This window comes from Brachyhypopomus gauderio, chromosome 2 (assembly GCF_052324685.1).
Source record: "Brachyhypopomus gauderio isolate BG-103 chromosome 2, BGAUD_0.2, whole genome shotgun sequence".
NCBI classification, from domain to species: domain Eukaryota; kingdom Metazoa; phylum Chordata; class Actinopteri; order Gymnotiformes; family Hypopomidae; genus Brachyhypopomus; species Brachyhypopomus gauderio.
Window position 1 is genome coordinate 14,673,410 of NC_135212.1, and position 17,500 is coordinate 14,690,909.

Here is a 17,500-nt window from a genome sequence, read left to right on the forward strand (position 1 = left end):
GGAGCAGTGCCTAAAACCACACTGTTATGGCCTGTTGTTTAAAAGCTAAAGCTGTGTTTTACAGGCCGCCTTCACTCCACTCGAGACATCTGATATCTCACTAGCAGAACGAGCTGATCTCAACTGCAGATACGAGCGCTACGAGCCCGCCAGCTCGCGAGGTCCTGGCCAACGACTCACCCGGAGACTCCGGGCTCGCCGGGCCAGTCTCGCGATCTCACGCCGCGCGAGACCACCGCTCACGCCAGGCGTCCATAACACATCGAGTGTCAAGAATTCTTTCTGCTACAAGAAGTCCTGTTATGAGAGAAGTTATGCTTAACTCCAACCACAGAGGGCGCTGTGCACTCCAGGGGCCTCGTTAGAGAGGCAGTATTCTGCAGAACGGAGATGTCTGGCTCCAGTTCTGTAAAAGCACACAGGCGCTCAATGGAGCAGCCATTAACATCTTTTATCTGTTAAACGCTCGTCCAAGCTGAAAAGACAAATGGCAAACAGTGCAGCCCTATAGGGTGGAGGTGAACAGAGAGACTGTGTGTGTGTGTGTGTGCGTGCGGTGGTTCCATAGGCACTCGGAGGAGATTTGCGGTCTCTTTAATAAATGTGAACAAACACAGCTCGTGTGAATGTTGTCAGCCGTCTCACTCCTTTCTCAGCGAGTTCCCATACCGTCTCCCCTTTTCTCATTTATCTTTCACTCAGCCTCTCTCTTCCTCTCCACCCACTGGCAGCTTCATGCTCTCCCATAAAGGCGTTTAACTGTTCATGTCCAACACTGCCTTTGCACTGTGGTAGAGGGATGAGGTGGTGGGTGGGGGACAGGGTGGAGAATGAGGTGGAGGAAGAGGTGGAGAGTGGGGTGGAGGGTTGACAGCTCCTGTTAACAGTTCCCATTAATGAAAGACACACACCCATGGACACACACACACACACACACACACACACACACACACACACACACACACACACACACACAATCTCAGGTCATCCTCCAATCCGTTGACCAGAAAGCAGCATCCCTTCAGTCAGTAATCTGAACGGGCCTGACCCATTCCAACCAGGAAGCTATTTGAGGTTTCTGAACATTCTCCCATTAGGAGAGAGTAACTGCTTCATAACTGTTTTGTAGAATAAAATGTTATTCCTTATTTGTCTTATTTCTGCTGTTAGGGAAATGTTGGAATACAGCTGGTGAGGTTTGTATGAAAATACACAAACCTATAGATCATTAATCATGTTTTAATCGCAATAAATATTTATCTTCCTGTCCCATGATTGAGAATTTAGAAGAGCAAACATTAAATCCTGCCAGCACTATCGACCAGAAGAAAAAGTGAGCAAGGAGTTTGTGTGCGGGATGTTCTGGACTGGTTTGTGTACGAGACGTTCTAAAGTGGTTTGTGTGCTGGACGTTGTGAAGATCTCCACTGGAGCAGGTCCACCAGCAGACACTTTGGGTCACTCACCATCCTGGAACCTTTATCGTGGTGAACAAATCACAAAAAGAAGCAACACAGATCGGTCTGGTGGGGGCGGAGCAGTGGTGGGGGCGGAGCAGTGGTGGGGGCGGAGCAGTGGTGGGGGCGGAGCAGTGGTGGGGTGGAGCAGTGGTGGGTGGAGCAGTGGTGGGGCGGAGCAGTGGTGGGGGCGGAGCAGTGGTGAGGCGGAGCAGTGGTGGGTGGAGCAGTGGTGGGGGCGGAGCAGTGGTGGGGGTGGAGCAGTGGTGGGGGCGGAGCAGTGGTGGGGGCGGAGCAGTGGTGGGGCGGAGCAGTGGTGGGGGCGGAGCAGTGGTGAGGCGGAGCAGTGGTGGGGGTGGAGCAGTGGTGGGGGCGGAGCAGTGGTGGGGGTGGAGCAGTGGTGGGGGCGGAGCAGTGGTGGGGTGGAGCAGTGGTGGGGGCGGAGCAGTGGTGGGGGCGGAGCAATGGTGGGGCGGAGCAGTGGTGGGGGCGGAGCAGTGGTGGGGGCGGAGCAGTGGTGGGGGCGGAGCAGTGGTGAGGGTGGAGCAGTGGTGGAACCTGAGTCGGCTCATTGGCTATTCTCCCCATGGGCTCGGTGTAGGGCTCCGCCCCCCAGGCATAGAGAAACACGGGCGGGATGATGATGGTGGAGTGGGTACAGGAGAGGAAGGGCTCAGCTCCAGGAAGAGAGTTTTACTGTTGCAATTCCCACCACATGCAGAGCCAGTCAAAATATACCCATCATTACTGCAGGTCATGTGACTGGGCTGGAATGTGGGCGGGTCAGGTTGGTTGAGGTGGTTTGGCTGACGGTTGAAGAGAAGAGGTGGACAGACGCAGAATAGCCTTCACACACACACACACACACACACACACACACACACACACACACACACACACACACACACACACACACACACACACACACACAGCCTCACACAGACAGCTTCACCAGCACAGTAATCCATATTAGAAATGCGCCATATTTTGTCAATTGTGATTTTTCACAGCAATCGAAATTTGTCCTCTGCACACTAGTGATTACTAGGGGGCTGTGGTGCACACGTGCCCAGAGCGGTGGGCAGCCCTAGCCCGGCGCCCAGGAGCAGTTGGGGTTAGATGCCTTGCTCAAGGACACCTCAGTCATGACCTCTGGTCTGCGAATCGAATCCACGACCCTCCAGTCACAAGACCAGTTCCCTACCACCAGGCCATCCTATGCTTTGTTTAACAGGCTGTAGGTGTGTGTGTGTGGTGCTCCTACCTGAGTCGATGGCGGTGATCAGGAGGCTGTAGTGGTCTTTATCTTCACGGTCGAGGGTGCGCACCAGTCTGAGCTGCCCTCCAGATGTCAGGCTGAAGCAGCCATCTTCATCACCTCCACTCAGACTGTAGCTCAGCTGGCCGTTTAGACCGGAGTCATCATCACGTCCCACTACCTGGAACAGACCAGGAGAGATAGGAAGCTCTTTAGAAAGAGAAGAAAAGGAAAAAAGGAGAAATGGAGAGATTGCAGATGGAGAGATAAAGGTTGGATAGACTGGAGTTGGAGAGATGAAAGCTGGAGAAATTGATAAAAGGAGAGATATAATGATGAGAGATGGAAGGATGAAGGGATGAAAAGGTGTAATTTGGAGAGAAGGACAGATGGAGATATGAAGACTTGGCGGGATGAAGAGATGGAGGGTTGAAGGGGGAGAGGGCAAGAGTAATGTAAGATGAGATGTAGAGATAGAGAGATGAATGAATGAGAAATGAAGGCATGGAGGGATGAAGAGATGAAGAGATGGAGAGATGGAGATATGGAGAGATGGGTGGCCAAATGGGTGTATAGATGGAAGTATATAATTGGTTTAAAACCAAATCAAGCCAAATGGATGGATACCTGAACAAAAGACTTGTTATAAAGATGGATAGATGGGTGGATGGAGATTAACTGACAAAAGCAAGCAGCTGTGATTTTATAATAATTTGTAATATTAATTTTAGTCTTTAGGAAAATATCAGATATTAGGAAAATATCTGCAGTATAACCACTAAGTGGCCATAAAATGTGATTATTTCAGAGTTGCTTAGCAGCCTAGAAACCTGCCTTCTTCATTCACAAATGTTACTTATCTTTCTGTCACTCTCTTCTCTTCCTTTCTGTCTTTCTCCCATTCTCTCCCTCTCTCTTCCCTTCCTCTCTAGGGCTCTTTCCCCCTGCCTATGCTCATTACTGTGTGAATGCATGTGTGTGTGTGTGTGTGTGTGTGTACATGTTGTGGTGTGGGTGTCTATTAGGTATGTGTTTGTCAGACTCAGTTCTACATGCTAGAGTTAAGGTTTGAGTTAAGGTTTGAGTTAAGGTTTGAGTTAAGGTTTGGAAAGACACTCTGGGTTCTGTGTCACCTGGGCCGTTTTCTATGTGATCTGGCTTGTTCTGTGTGACCTGGTCTGCTTCTATGTGTGATCTGGGCCGGCTCTGGTGTACGTGCCTGTAAGATGTTCATGGGAAGGTTCCTGAGGTTCTCCTGGACAGTGACGGTGTATGGCGAGAGCTCAAACGTGGGCACACAGTCATTAACATCCAAGAGGGCGACGTTGACGGTGGCCCGGTCCACTCGGGCGCTGCTCCCACGGTCTGCTGCCTGCACAACCAGCGAGTACCACGCTCGCACCTCCCGGTCCAGCGTCTTAGCAACAGAGATCACCCCCGTCACCGAGTCAATGCGGAAGTCGCCGTTCTCGTTCCCGGAGGTGATGGAGAAGCGGATCTGGCCGTTGGTGCCCTCGTCGGCATCACTGGCAAACACCTGCAGCACATCGGCCCCGCTGAGCGTGTCCTCCTGGATCTCCACGTCGTAGATGTTCTGCGAGAAGCTCGGCGTGTTGTCGTTCATGTCGAGCACCACCATGGTCACCTCCATGGTGGAGGAGAGCACCGGCTGGCCCTTGTCCGTGGCCACCAGCGTCAGCGTGTAATTGGCCATCTCCTCACGGTCCAGTTCCCCCACGAGGCGGACGCTGCCATCCACCGCGCCCATGCTGAATTTGTTGCCGTGGGAACCAGCGAGGGAGTACTCCACGTAGCTGTTGGGTCCACTGTCGGCGTCGGTGGCCAGTGCGGTGAACACCACCGTGTCCACCGCCGTGTTCTCCCGCACGTACGCCCTCGACTGCGATGTGAACACTGGCGCGCAGTCGTTCACGTCCAGCAGAATGATGGACACCTGGGCGGAGCTTGTGAAGCGAGCCGCGGGGGGTGGAGCCAGGTCACTAACGGTAACGATGAGGTTGTAGAAGGAGCGAGCCTCCCGGTCTAGAACTTTGCGGGTTTGAAGGACACCGGTGGCAGTGATGCTAAACTGCTCCTGAGGGTCTCCTGAGGCGATACTGTACGCCAGCTGAGCGTTGGGGCCTGAAAAACACACCAGAACATTCTATCAGTAAAAATCAGAAGGACAGTTGTACAGTTGCCGATAAATATTTAGGTGTACTTAAATATCATAAGTATTGATATGTTATATGATATATGTTAATGATTATGATTAACATCAGAGTCCCGGCAGTTTGAGCTGCTGTACATACAGGTGTGTGCTCACACACAATAAAGAGAACAGCTTCCAGAAATAATTACTTCACCTGATTCAGTTCTTATTAGAATACATATTTTTATTTTTTTGTAAATAGTTATTATATAATTACATTAATAAAATTTATTATTATATATATAGAATATAGGCTTAAATATGGGATTCATTATTACAATCATTTTTCGAAACTCTAAAACTCATAAATAATCCTTTTCAACCCAGAAACATTTAAACGGTTATCAGGTTGATACTGGAGTGTTTAAACTGCAACAAATCCAGCACATCAACATCCAGTAAATAATTGAATATCTTAACTAGTCCCACATCACCTCACAGCTCACACAAGTGTCCTGAATAACCACAGCACCTCACAGCTCACACAAGTGTCCTTGCACACTCTTATGCTTATATGATGGATGCTTTTCCACATATTGTTGCAACAACATCTGGTGCTGATACATTCACTTCCTTCGCATGAACTATCTGAGTTTGCAGCTCAAGAATGCGGGCGAATCAGAAATATCTCCACTAGTTCATGCGTTAACTGCATTTCAGAGATTTGGCATTTGTTTGAAAAATGTATTTTTCCCAAGGCTGCTGATATGACCCTTAATGTTTCAGTAACTGTGAGGTTATCTTCCCAACCCCAAATAACCCCAGTGCATTTTCATGCTGTGCTGAAAACCTGCGTGCATTGTAAAAAATGAAAGCTGACACTTATGTAGTAAGCTGTTTCACCTCGGCCTTTGTTGTTAATGAAACCGTTAATGCTTTGGCAGGACAGGGCAGAGGAGCGTTAGCTTGGCGTCCGCTAGCGGCGTGGGTAATGAGCTCACAGCCAACATGCTCTCTGCCAGCCACTGGCCTGGATCCGCAGACCGCTTCAGCACCTTCCCACAATTCCCCCCGCTGATTATAGTGCACAAGCAATCTCTTCATCGGGCCACGCCAGCTCTGTGCGTCTGCTGCCAGGGCCAGAGGTCACGGCTCAGGAAGTGCTAACAGCGCTGTGTGGGGAGCGATATGGTCGGCACTGTGGCGGGCCGATCCTGCCATGAGTTTGTGGAGACTGGAGAGAGTCTCGAGGAGACACAGAGGAGATGGATGTGTGAGAGTGTCCGTGGAGACGGGGGGGGGGGGGGGAGAGAAAGGAACAGAGGGGGAAGAGAGGGGTAGATAGAGGGGGAGAGAGAGACAGAGAGAGAAAGAGAGAGAAGGGAAAGAGGGAAAGAGGGACAGAAAAAGGAGAGAGGGAGAGAGAGGATAGAGAGAGAGGGAGAGATGCCAGAGACAGAAATGTATGCCACCATAACCGTGTTATGTACTAACTGAGGCTGGAGACCAAGACAAGCATTGTAGCGCTGGGCTCCAGCGTTCTTGGGGCGGAGCCTGGAATTCCTGGGGTGGAGCCTGGTTCTGACTCCATGAGCCCTGCTGTGAGAGTCCATGCCGCTAGCACCTTGCATGCAATGGGTAGGGTTAGCCTAACCCACAGACACTACGCTAACATGCAGGAACCTCAAACACTAGTGGGTGTAGGCTGTGTGAGGAGACAATACGCAGGGCTACGTGCTTAACACCACCAGACATCCACCTTTCAGCTCTGTGACGGAGTACATAATATTAATCACAGAGGGGCTGTGATGGTGTGGCCTCACTGGACCCCTGGGACAACACCATCACAGAAGTTACATTTCTCATGTGAAATGAAACTAAGAAGCACAGAAAATCAAGCCGGTCAAATGTCAACAAACTTTGAATGACTATTTTAGGCTAAAAACTATCGAGCTGTGACATAATGCACACGGGATTTTGAGTTTTTTTTTCTGTACAAACTTTGCAAAAACAATATACATGGTAGAAATTTCTAGAGTTTCTGTGGATTTATTTCTAGATTTGTTTGGCAAAGCTTTTAGTTTAATTGCTTCTATTTAATTCAATGCAAATAAATTGTCACTGTACTGTGGATTTGTCCATTGAAAACACCACTAATCCCACTGCACTAGTACAGGTCCACTAATCCCACTGCACTAGTACAGGTCCACTAATCCCACTGCACTAACACGGGTCCACTAATCTCACTGCACTAGTACAGGTCCACTAATCCCACTGCAATAGTACAGATCCACGAATCCCACTGCACTAGTACAGGTCCACTAATCCCACTGCACTAGTACAGGTCCACTAATCTCACTGCACTAACACGGGTCCACTAATCCCACTGCACTAGTACAGGTCCACTAATCTCACTGCACTAGTACAGGTCCACTAATCCCACTGCACTAGTACAGGTCCACTAATCCCACTGCACTAGTACGGGTCCACTAATCTCACTGCACTAGTACAGGTCCACTAATCCCACTGCACTAGTACAGGTCCACTAATCTCACTGCACTAGTACAGGTCCACTAATCTCACTGCACTAGCACGGGTCCACTAATCCCACTGCACTAGTACAGGTCCACTAATCTCACTGCACTAGTACAGGTCCACTAATCTCACTGCACTAGTACAGGTCCACGAATCCCACTGCACTAGTACAGGTCCACTAATCCCACTGCACTAGAACAGGTCCACTAATCCCACTGCACTAGTACAGGTCCACTAATCTCACTGCACTAACACGGGTCCACTAATCCCACTGTACTAGTACAGGTCCACTAATCCCACTGCACTAGAACAGGTCCACTAATCCCACTGCACTAGCACGGTTCCACTAATCCCACCGCACTAACACGGGTCCACTAATCTCACTGCACTAGTACAGGTCCACTAATCCCACTACACTAGTACAGGTCCACTAATCCCACTGCACTAGTACAGGTCCACTAATCCCACTGCACTAGTACAGGTCCACTAATCCCACTGCACTAGAACAGATGTGGTAATCCCATGGCAGTACAGCAGGCAGTAGAATGCGTGTGCTGTTTTTACGGATCTCACCGTCGTCTGCGTCGCTGGCTACCACGGTGAGGACAGCCGATCCAGGGCTCAGGTTCTCCAAGACTGAGGTGCTGTAGACGGTGGCGTTGAAGGTAGGCTCGTTATCGTTGACATCCAGAATGTTAAAGTAGACACGGACCGAGCTGGCCTGGCCGCCTCCGTCAGCCGCCCGCACTGTGAGGACGTAGTACTGCTGCGTCTCATAATCCAGGGGCTGCGTGAGGTTGAAAACACCCGTCACAGGGTTCAGGAGGAAGGTGGTGTCATCGCCATGTTCCTCCAGAGCGTAGGTTATCTCGCCGTTCACTCCGGAGTCCGAGTCGCTGGCCAAAATGGCTGCCACAATGGAGCCTGAGAGATGGGCAGAAAAAAAGAGAAGAAAAGAAGAGAGTTAAAGAATAGAAGAGACAGAAAGAGAGAGAGAGAATGGTGAACCCAGTGTGGATCAAAGCGGAGTTCAACCGCACTGCAGTTGCTGCCGTATACTTTCACATGCTCCCAATAGAGTTTATGATTGTTGTGCTGCAGCAGCAGTTTGATCTCTGTGGTCTGGAGAAAATCTCGCGTGTTGTTTGAACCATCAAAACCCACCAGAGGCTCCGACTCTTACTGGAGGGTTTGATTTTCTGCAGCAATGAACGCCGCAAGTCAGCCATGGACGGTTTTGTCTGGTTGGACTCCTCCCGGATAACTTACAGACTTGTTTTATGCCATAACGTTCTGGCCCTTCCGGGCCGTGCTGTCCCATTTGGGCCACTGGTAGCTATCGGGCCAAGTAATCCACAACTGACCAGACTTGATAGTAGTGAAGCAAAAATAGAAGTAAACTTCGTCATTTTGAACCTTGTGTTCAGGTCAGTGTTGAAAAAGCTCGACCTCTACCAATATTAATAAATAATAATATTAACTTATTTGGAGTTCTTTTGGTCTGATACGTAAGAATAAACAAAAGCAGGTGGGAGGCTGTGTGAAGGTGTGTGTACCTGCAGTCACATCCTCTGGAACATCAAAGGAGTAGACAGCACGCGAGAATTTGGGTGTGTGATCGTTCACGTCGCTAACAGTGATGTTCACGCGCACGTCCGATGACTGCTGCCCGTCATCCGCCCGCACCAGGAGAGAGTACTTCGATCGCCGCTCTCTGTCCAATCTCTTCGTGGCAATGAGGTCACCTGACTCCGGGTCAACACGGAAGCTGTCGTCCGCCCCACTGATTATGGTGTAGGTGACCAGAGCGTTTGGACCCTGGAATGAAAAGGAGAGATATCCACACCTTCTTTCTGATGTTATTTAAAACAGCACCATGGCGATACCAAGGGAAGCCAGCTAAAGATGAAATACAAAAGATGAAAGATGAAGATGAAATACAAAGGTAGCAAACTAGCAAACTGGTTCTCTAGTGCCTTACACCCAGGTCACAAACAGAGTTCTCTAGTGTCCTACACCCAGGTCACAGGAAGGGTTCTCTAGTGCCCTATACCCAGTTCACAGGCAGGGTTCTCTAGTGCCCTACACCCAGGTCACACGCCGGGTTCTCTAGTGCCCTACACCCAGGTCACAGGCCGGGTTCTCTAGTGCCCTTCACCCAGGTCACAGGCCGGGTTCTCTAGTGCCCTACACCCAGGTCACAGGCCGGGTTCTCTAGTGCCCTACACCCAGGTCACCCTGGTTTGTTAACATCCATCTCCCTGGTTTGTTTTAACAGGTGCAATAGCTGAGCTATTCAGATCACTGACCACAAAGTTGTCCTTTGCCTCACTATCCAAATTGTTTACTGTACTAGCAAGCATGAAACCACCATAAACACCCAAAGCACCTTGCAGTTCACAAACGTTCTGGGGAAGACATGTTGAAATGTTTCTGTTTGTCGCAAAACCCCTAAACACTGCTGGACTCCCAGTGTTCTGAATTTATTAATACCAATTAGCGAAAGTGCTACGTCCTTTTTGCCCCACAGGGGGGGGTGTAAGGTTTCGTCCTGCCGGGTTGATGCCTCAGTGTTGGGTGGTGCGGGACATCAGAGCTGCCGCCCCTGTGCACCCCCCCCCCTCCCAGACTGCTGGATCCATTACTACAGGTACACAGGAGTTCACATGCCAGTCAGGGCTGAGACAGATGGCCAAGGCTGCAGGATGGGTCTGGGTCTGCACGCCCGACCCGTGCGCTCTGAGCGGGAGGGACAGGACAGTCCTCTATAAACTCAGCTAATTGATCCCCTGGTTCTTAAAGATCTGATCCTACAGCCACCAGGAAAAGAGGTCCTTGAAGACCACCACACACGCTGGCACACTGAAACCAAACACACTGTCCCACACGACTGGCACTGTCATTCATGATAAAGGCACGATGCTGGGAACATAACGAGCTTACCACTCTCTTCAAATCTATGAATAACTGGATTTAAATGTCTATCATAATTGTCTCAAATGGTAGAAAAGAAAGAAAGAAAGAAAGAAAGAGAGAGAGAGAGAGAGAGAGAGAGCAACTGAAAAGAAAACAACGTTCATGTCTGTTCTTCACTGGTGCCTGCTGTCATCGATCAGCACTCAGGATCTGGAAATCCCATCAGCCACCTTGCCCCCCCCCCCCCTTCCCCCCCACTCACACATCCCCCCCCACACACACACACACACACACACACACACACACACACACACACACACACAATTCCCTCTGCTAGCCAATTAAAGCTCTGTTAGTGGGATGAGTGTCTGTGGGGAGGTGCAGGAGGTGGTGTAGGTGGGTGGAGGTGTTCCTGCCTCTGAGTCTGACCACGTGTGTGACGCCCCCAATAGAGTTGAGGAGCTTTACAGTTCAGTTGGGGGGGGGGGGGGGGGGGGGGGGGGCACAAGCGGAGCAATTAAGACTCAACACAACAGGACAGACGGAAACTCAGTTAACTGAGAGGATGAGGGAGGAGAGAGAGGGAGAGAAAAAGAGAGAACAAGCACAGGACAGACGAGGGAGAGAGAGGTGGAGGGAAGGAGGGAGGTGGAGAATGAGGTGGTGTATAGGGAAGGTGGAGTGACCCACGCAGGAAATCCCAGTTTCCTGAAAGAAGAGAGAAGCCAGCGGTCTCTCACACTGACAAGCCGTCAGCCAAATTACAACCCAGCGGCCTAATTAATGTCAGTTTAAACTGACACACACACACACACACACACACACACACACACACACACACACACACACACACACACACACACATCTGCGCGAGCTCCTTAGAAGGCCCTTGGCTCTGAACAGGTGGAGTGGCAGTTGGCTCGCTGAGTGTTTGTAGTCCAGCCTGTGACAGCGACACGTGGAAACACCTGTTCAAGACCCAGACGCCCAACACCAGCACACGAACCTCCTTCAGCGTAACAGCCAGACGCGCTGATGGAGCACAGCGTTGAGAGCTTGCTCTCACTAATCTGTCTTTCATTCTTTTCATAGCTATTTTTTTTTCCACATATCTCAGTGTTGGAAATACTGCAAAGATGGATGGCGGGAAACACGGTTCCCTCCACACGGTTCCCTCCACACGGTTCCCACACGTCCGGCAGTGGAGCTCATTAGGAAGCCGGAGGCCCAGCAGCGGACGTCTGGCCCGCTGCACAAACGCCCCGGGGCTTGGCTCGCTCCACCGGACCGTGGCGAGCGCGTCCACGCTGGCCCCAATGAGACGTTGTTGCTCCTCCTCGCTAGAGGTGGACTAAACCCACCAGACACCTGGGAAGGTCTGGACGAAGAAGAAATGGTTCTAGACCTGCCTGCTCCAAACGGATGAGATCTGAAACCGGGCCAAGTTGCAGAGGCGTAGTGCAAAAAAACCTGGAGGAATCAAAACCCTGGAGATGCACCTGAGCTAGCCTCCGAAAACCTCTCCGCATTTAGCCGCGCTCCGCTCAAATCTGCTCCAACCTCCGAAAACCTGCAGACGCTGAACCTGATCTGAAGGCTTCTGGGGCAATTCGGTGTTTTTTCATCCTTTACCACGAGCAAATGTGACCTGATACGTGTAAAACACACTCATGTCCACTCTGAAGTGGTCAAGACAGACGCCCAGGGGGACTGCTCCAGGCTGTGGTGTAATGTATCGCAGCCGTGCTGAGCACTAGTGTGCATGCGCTAGCGTGCTCCCTCTGCTCGGAGTGAAGGAACTAGAGATGGGGACACTGAGCAGTGGTTTCACAGTGTGGTCTGAGGATGCTGGTGTGAGACCAAAGCCAGCGGAGAGACAACGGTTAGCCGCTCGGTACCAGACCAACCTGAGCCATGATGTGTATTGGGTAACATCATGAAATCAGAGAGCAAGAAAGAGAGAGAGAAAGGACAGAGAGAGACAGAGAGAGAAAGACAGACAGAGAGAATGACAGAAAAGAGAGAGAGAGACAAAGAGAGGGGGAGAGTGAGGGGGGGAGAGAGACAGAGACATGAGGTATATTTAACAGTACAGTGGGTTCAATACTAAAGATCTTTTTACCTTATAAAAGCCACTCCCCCTCATTTAAACCACTCCCCTCATTTAAACCACTTCCTCTTGAACATCTTCTGCCAATCGCAGTTAACCTGCCCAGTCTCCTGTTCTTCATGCATGCAAACCCTGGCAAGCTAACTCAAACCCAGGTCCCTAACTCATCCCGGGTCCTTAACTCACCCCAGGTCCCTAACTCATCCCGGGTCCCTAACTCATCCCGGGTCTTTAACTCACCCCAGGTCCCTAACTCATCCCGGGTCCCTAACTCACCCCAGGTCCCTAACTCACCCCCGGTCCCTAACTCACCCCAGGTCCCTAACTCACCCCCGGTCCCTAACTCATCCCGGGCCCCTACCCAGAAGCCACGTGATCAGTGCTCTAGTCGTTCCACATCCCCTGCAGCTGCTGCTGTGACCTACAGAGTGATTCCCACAACGCTAGTAAGAAACACCCTCCACACACACACACACACACACACACACACAAACACACACACACACACACACACACTCACACACAAGTTTAAGTTTTCTGTTAATGTCATTAATGATATCAATCCACACTTTCCCCTTTGTTATAGCCTGCAGTGTGCTCCAGTAGAGAACACACACACACACCATTAAAGCACACACACACACACACACACACACACACCATTAGAGCACAGCGGAAAGTTATGTTTGACTTATTTCTCACGGTAACCGTAGCAATAATTTTTCACACGGAATATCACTTAAATCTCTGCCCTGCCAGAGTACATACAGCAGGAATATTGAGAGGAGGTGCGGAGTATTCTGGAGTATTCCGGAGTATTCCGTAGAGATGCCCTACCTCGTCAGCATCACTGGCTGTTAGCTGCATTATCCTGAAGCCGTCACCAACATTCTCCTGCACGGTCACGTCCAGCATATCGGTGAGAAAAACTGGAGGGTTGTCATTAATGTCCTGCAGGGTAATCTCCACCTGAAAGAGAGAGAGAGAAAGAAAGAGAGAGAGAGAGAGAGAGACAGAGAGAGAGAGAGAGAGAGAGAGAGAGAGAGAGAGAGAGAGAGAGAGAGAGAGAGAGTTGAACTAAATATTCACCACCATCCTTATATACCTTCAAGGGATGCATGTGTTTCTCATTGACTTCTGTCATGACGTCTTACAGTGACTGAAACATTCTTCCGGAAGCTTCCGTCCACAGTCCTATTGAAGTTTGATGCTGTCAGAGTGTTAGGCCATATCTGTCCGTGCTAATCCTGCAGTCTCAGCTGAGAGCACAGGGCCGGTCCTAGCTCCGCCCCGCGCGGGAGCAAACCCAACAACCCCGAGGACCCGAGCTCCGTGTACTTCAGAGACCAAACAAAAACTATGTGCACTGATTTCACAGCATCAACCCACTCCACACATATGCATGCACATAGCAAAATCAATACATGCAACTTAAACTTGATCCAGTAACTGTTTGGCTAAGCACGTGATCTGTTGCCAATAAACAGTGCAGTGCTGGAACCCAGACGCGCGTTTGCTGTTTATTCCTCCAGTAAATATGTGTGTGTTTAGAAGGCCAGCGTGTCCACGGCCTGTTTTAATAATGTCTGCAACAAGCCATTAATTCCATTTGTGACAAAACTGAGTGAAGGCACATGGAGACCATAACTGTCCTGACCACGTCGTCCCCGTGAAGGACACCATAACTGTCCTGACCACGTCGTCCCCGTGTAGGACACCATCACTGTCCTGACCACGTCGTCCCCGTGTAGGACACCATCACTGTCCTGACCACGTCGTCCCCGTGAAGGACACCATCACTGTCCTGACCACGTCGTCCCCGTGAAGGACACCATCACTGTCCTGACCACGTCGTCCCCGTGTAGGACACCATCACTGTCCTGACCACATCGTCCCCGTGAAGGACACCATCACTGTCCTGACCACGTCGTCCCCGTGTAGGACACCTTCACTGTCCTGACCACGTCGTCCCCGTGAAGGACACCATCACTGTCCTGACCACGTCATCCCCGTGTAGGACACCATCACTGTCCTGACCATGTCGTCCCCGTGTCCAGCCCTGTCTCGTTAAACACTTCAGCTATGCTGTCTTTGCTCAGGTAGATGTCCAGGTTGGAACGGGCCACTCCGGGTCAGGAGCTCCAGAACACACAGCCCAGATTCAGCATGTCTTCTCAGTTCCTACTGCAGGACAAACCCATTTGCTCTTCTAGAGTCCTGACTGCTTGTAGAGTCCTGACTGCTTCCAGAGTCCTGACTGCTTGTAGAGTCCTGACTGCGTCTTACACAGCGGTTTTGGACTGTGAATCTGAGTCTCAGGCAACCCACCACATTCAAGTCTCCCTCAAACAATAATCACGTTTCCGCTGTTTGAGCACAGAACAAGATGTTCTCGTGTTCCGTCCCAGGAACCCAAGACGGCAAACGGCCAGTGATGGTGTCTCCTGCAGGGCCAGTGATGGTGTCTCCTGCAGGGCCAGTGGCTCAGACTCTACCAGGCCAAACGACTCTTACAGAACCTGCTTCATTGACCCCTTGGGCCTCTGTAGAGGACGCATGGCTACGTGATCCTGGGAAACGTGACTGGGAAAAGTTTCCACTCCATCTGCACAGCTCAGATAAATGGAGGTGAAGTACAACCTTGCAGGAAGAGAGAGAGGGAGTGAGAGAGAGAGGGAGTGAGAGAGAGAGGGAGTGAGAGAAAGAGGGAGTGAGCAAAGACCAGAACATGCACTTCTAGTACAGCCCATCTCCACAGATAGCTGCCTCTCACTCTCTATTCCTCTCTCCATCTCTCTCTATCCCTCTATCCCTCTCTCTCTTTATCTCTTTATGCCTCTTTCTGTGCTCTGCTCTCTCCTGGTCTGTTGCCCTCTCTCTTTCTCCTCTATTTTTTTCCTCGCTTTCTCTCTCTCCCTGTCCATTTCTCTATATGTGGCACAGAGACTCTCTCATTACAGTATATCTGTTTCCCATCATGAAACTCCCACATGGTCAGATGGGCCATCAGTGCGTCTGGGGAGCAGAGCGTGCACACATGCTGATCTGGGGTCAGTCAGATGAGAGCTCACTGGGGTCTAGTGGCACATGCTCCCATCATGAACATCTCATCTCCTCAGCAGACATGCACTTGTTCGTCACCAAAAACAAGCACGTCCTAGAAGACCCATCTATGTCCATCCCCTTTAAAACAGTTGAACTAGACTCAATCTGTTAAAACAAATAAAATTATATTCACAGAGAGACAACTAAGCAATGCAAGTGTCACGAAAACACTTGGGAGGAGACACGGAGGAGACATGGAGGAGACATGGAGAGACACAGAGGAGACACGGAGGAGACATGGAGAGACACAGAGGAGACATGGAGAGACACAGAGGAGACACGGAGGAGTTCTGAGCCATGTAGAATATTGAATTAAAAAAAATGTCCACACTCCACCACAGTCACTGTGGACAAAGTAAAGTCAACAAACACTAAATATTTCTGCAAGTCTCATGTGGTCTGGATGTGTAAATAATACAGACGCTGCTCATGCAGATAATTAAGCAAGAGTTGCAGTTATGTGAAATAATTACAGCCAGTAATTTCAGTTTACACTACCCACAATCCCCTGGGGTGGATATCAAAGAAAGTGGTGTGAAAAATTCAGCAGAGAAAAAGGAAAAAGATGGAGGTCAGAAGAGTTGTGTATGTGTGGGTGTGTGTGTGTGTGTAAGTATGTATGTGTGTGTGTGTGTGTGTGTGTGTGTAAGTATGTGTGTGTGTTTTGCGTGCAGGTCCTTGTGTGAATCATTGATAGCTGTGTTGAATAATAGACTCACATAGGCTGTGAGTGAGGGTGTGTATACTCAGTGTACCCATAATGCTCTTGTGCTTCACCTCGCCACACACTGCCATCACACACATACAGCGCCTGTAAATAGTGCCTCTGTGTGTGTGTGTGTGTGTTAGATGTTAACCCTACACCAGACATCTGAATCAAATTTTCTTTTAAAAGTCCACCTATCCACTCACAAACATACTCTCTCCTTAAGTTACACACATACACACACACACACACACACACACACACACACACACACACACACACGAAGAAAAACACACATGGACACGCACACACACACATGAACACAAACACACATGGACACGCACACACACACATACGCGCACACACAGACACACGCAGGCACGCACACACACACATACACTCACACACGCACGCACGCACGCACGCACACACTCACACACAGACACATGCAGGCACGCACACACAGACACACACACACACACACACACTCACACACACGCACGCACACACACACACACACACACACACTGCTAAACCCATTACTCACTCATGTGTTTGCCATGCCAATGGATTTACTCGACACTAACATTCTTAAACATGTTGCAAGACTATTAAAATATTACAGAGGGAAGAAAACAATCGAAAAAAGTTCCCTAATAAAACCAAGGTGTGTGTGTGTGTGTGTTTCATGTCGATGATATTGGCTTAAAGTGAGATACGGAGATAACCAGAACTGATGCTTTAGTTAACTAAGGTTATAAGGAAATATATGTATATATTTGTTTGCTGGTATGATTAAATGAATAATCTATTGTAGTAAATGAAGGATTAATGTATGGATAGAGGGATGGACATGACACATATGAAATGAACACTGATCTTGATGACCAAACTTATCCATCTGTATCAACTCCGTGTGTGTGTGTGTGTGTGTGTGTGTGTGTGTGTGTGTGTGTGTGTGTGTGTGTAAGCATGTGCCCCTGTATATCGGCCCTGTGGTGTGTACTGGGGAGTGTGATGGGGGTGATGGGGAGTGTGATGGGTGTGTACTGGGGAGTGTGATGGGTGTGTACTGGGGAGTGTGATGGGTGTGTACTGGGGAGTGTGATGGGGTGTACTGGGAAGTGTGATGGGTGTGTACTGGGGAGTGTGATGGGTGTGTACTGGGAAGTGTGATGGGGGTGATGGGGAGTGTGATGGGTGTGTACTGGGGAGTGTGATGGGTGTGTACTGGGGAGTGTGATGGGGGTGATGGGGAGTG

At 50.0% G+C, this 17,500-nt stretch overlaps 1 protein-coding gene across 2 annotated transcripts in view; it reads right to left on the reverse strand.

Moving 5' to 3' along the window:
- Positions 1-17,500, reverse strand: part of fat4 (FAT atypical cadherin 4) — a 92,696-nt gene that overhangs the window by 25,591 nt on the left and 49,605 nt on the right. The window contains exons 2-6 of one of the 2 annotated variants that reach the window (XM_076988110.1): positions 13,266-13,397; positions 8,959-9,220; positions 7,976-8,326; positions 3,935-4,857; positions 2,722-2,896 (exon numbers count right to left, since the gene is read on the reverse strand). In XM_076988110.1, coding sequence (XP_076844225.1) covers positions 2,722-2,896; positions 3,935-4,857; positions 7,976-8,326; positions 8,959-9,220; positions 13,266-13,397 — 1,843 coding nt within the window. Of the gene's footprint in view, positions 1-2,721; positions 2,897-3,930; positions 4,858-7,975; positions 8,327-8,958; positions 9,221-13,265; positions 13,398-17,500 lie in introns of both variants that reach the window. The other variant, XM_076988119.1, reaches the window with a different exon arrangement.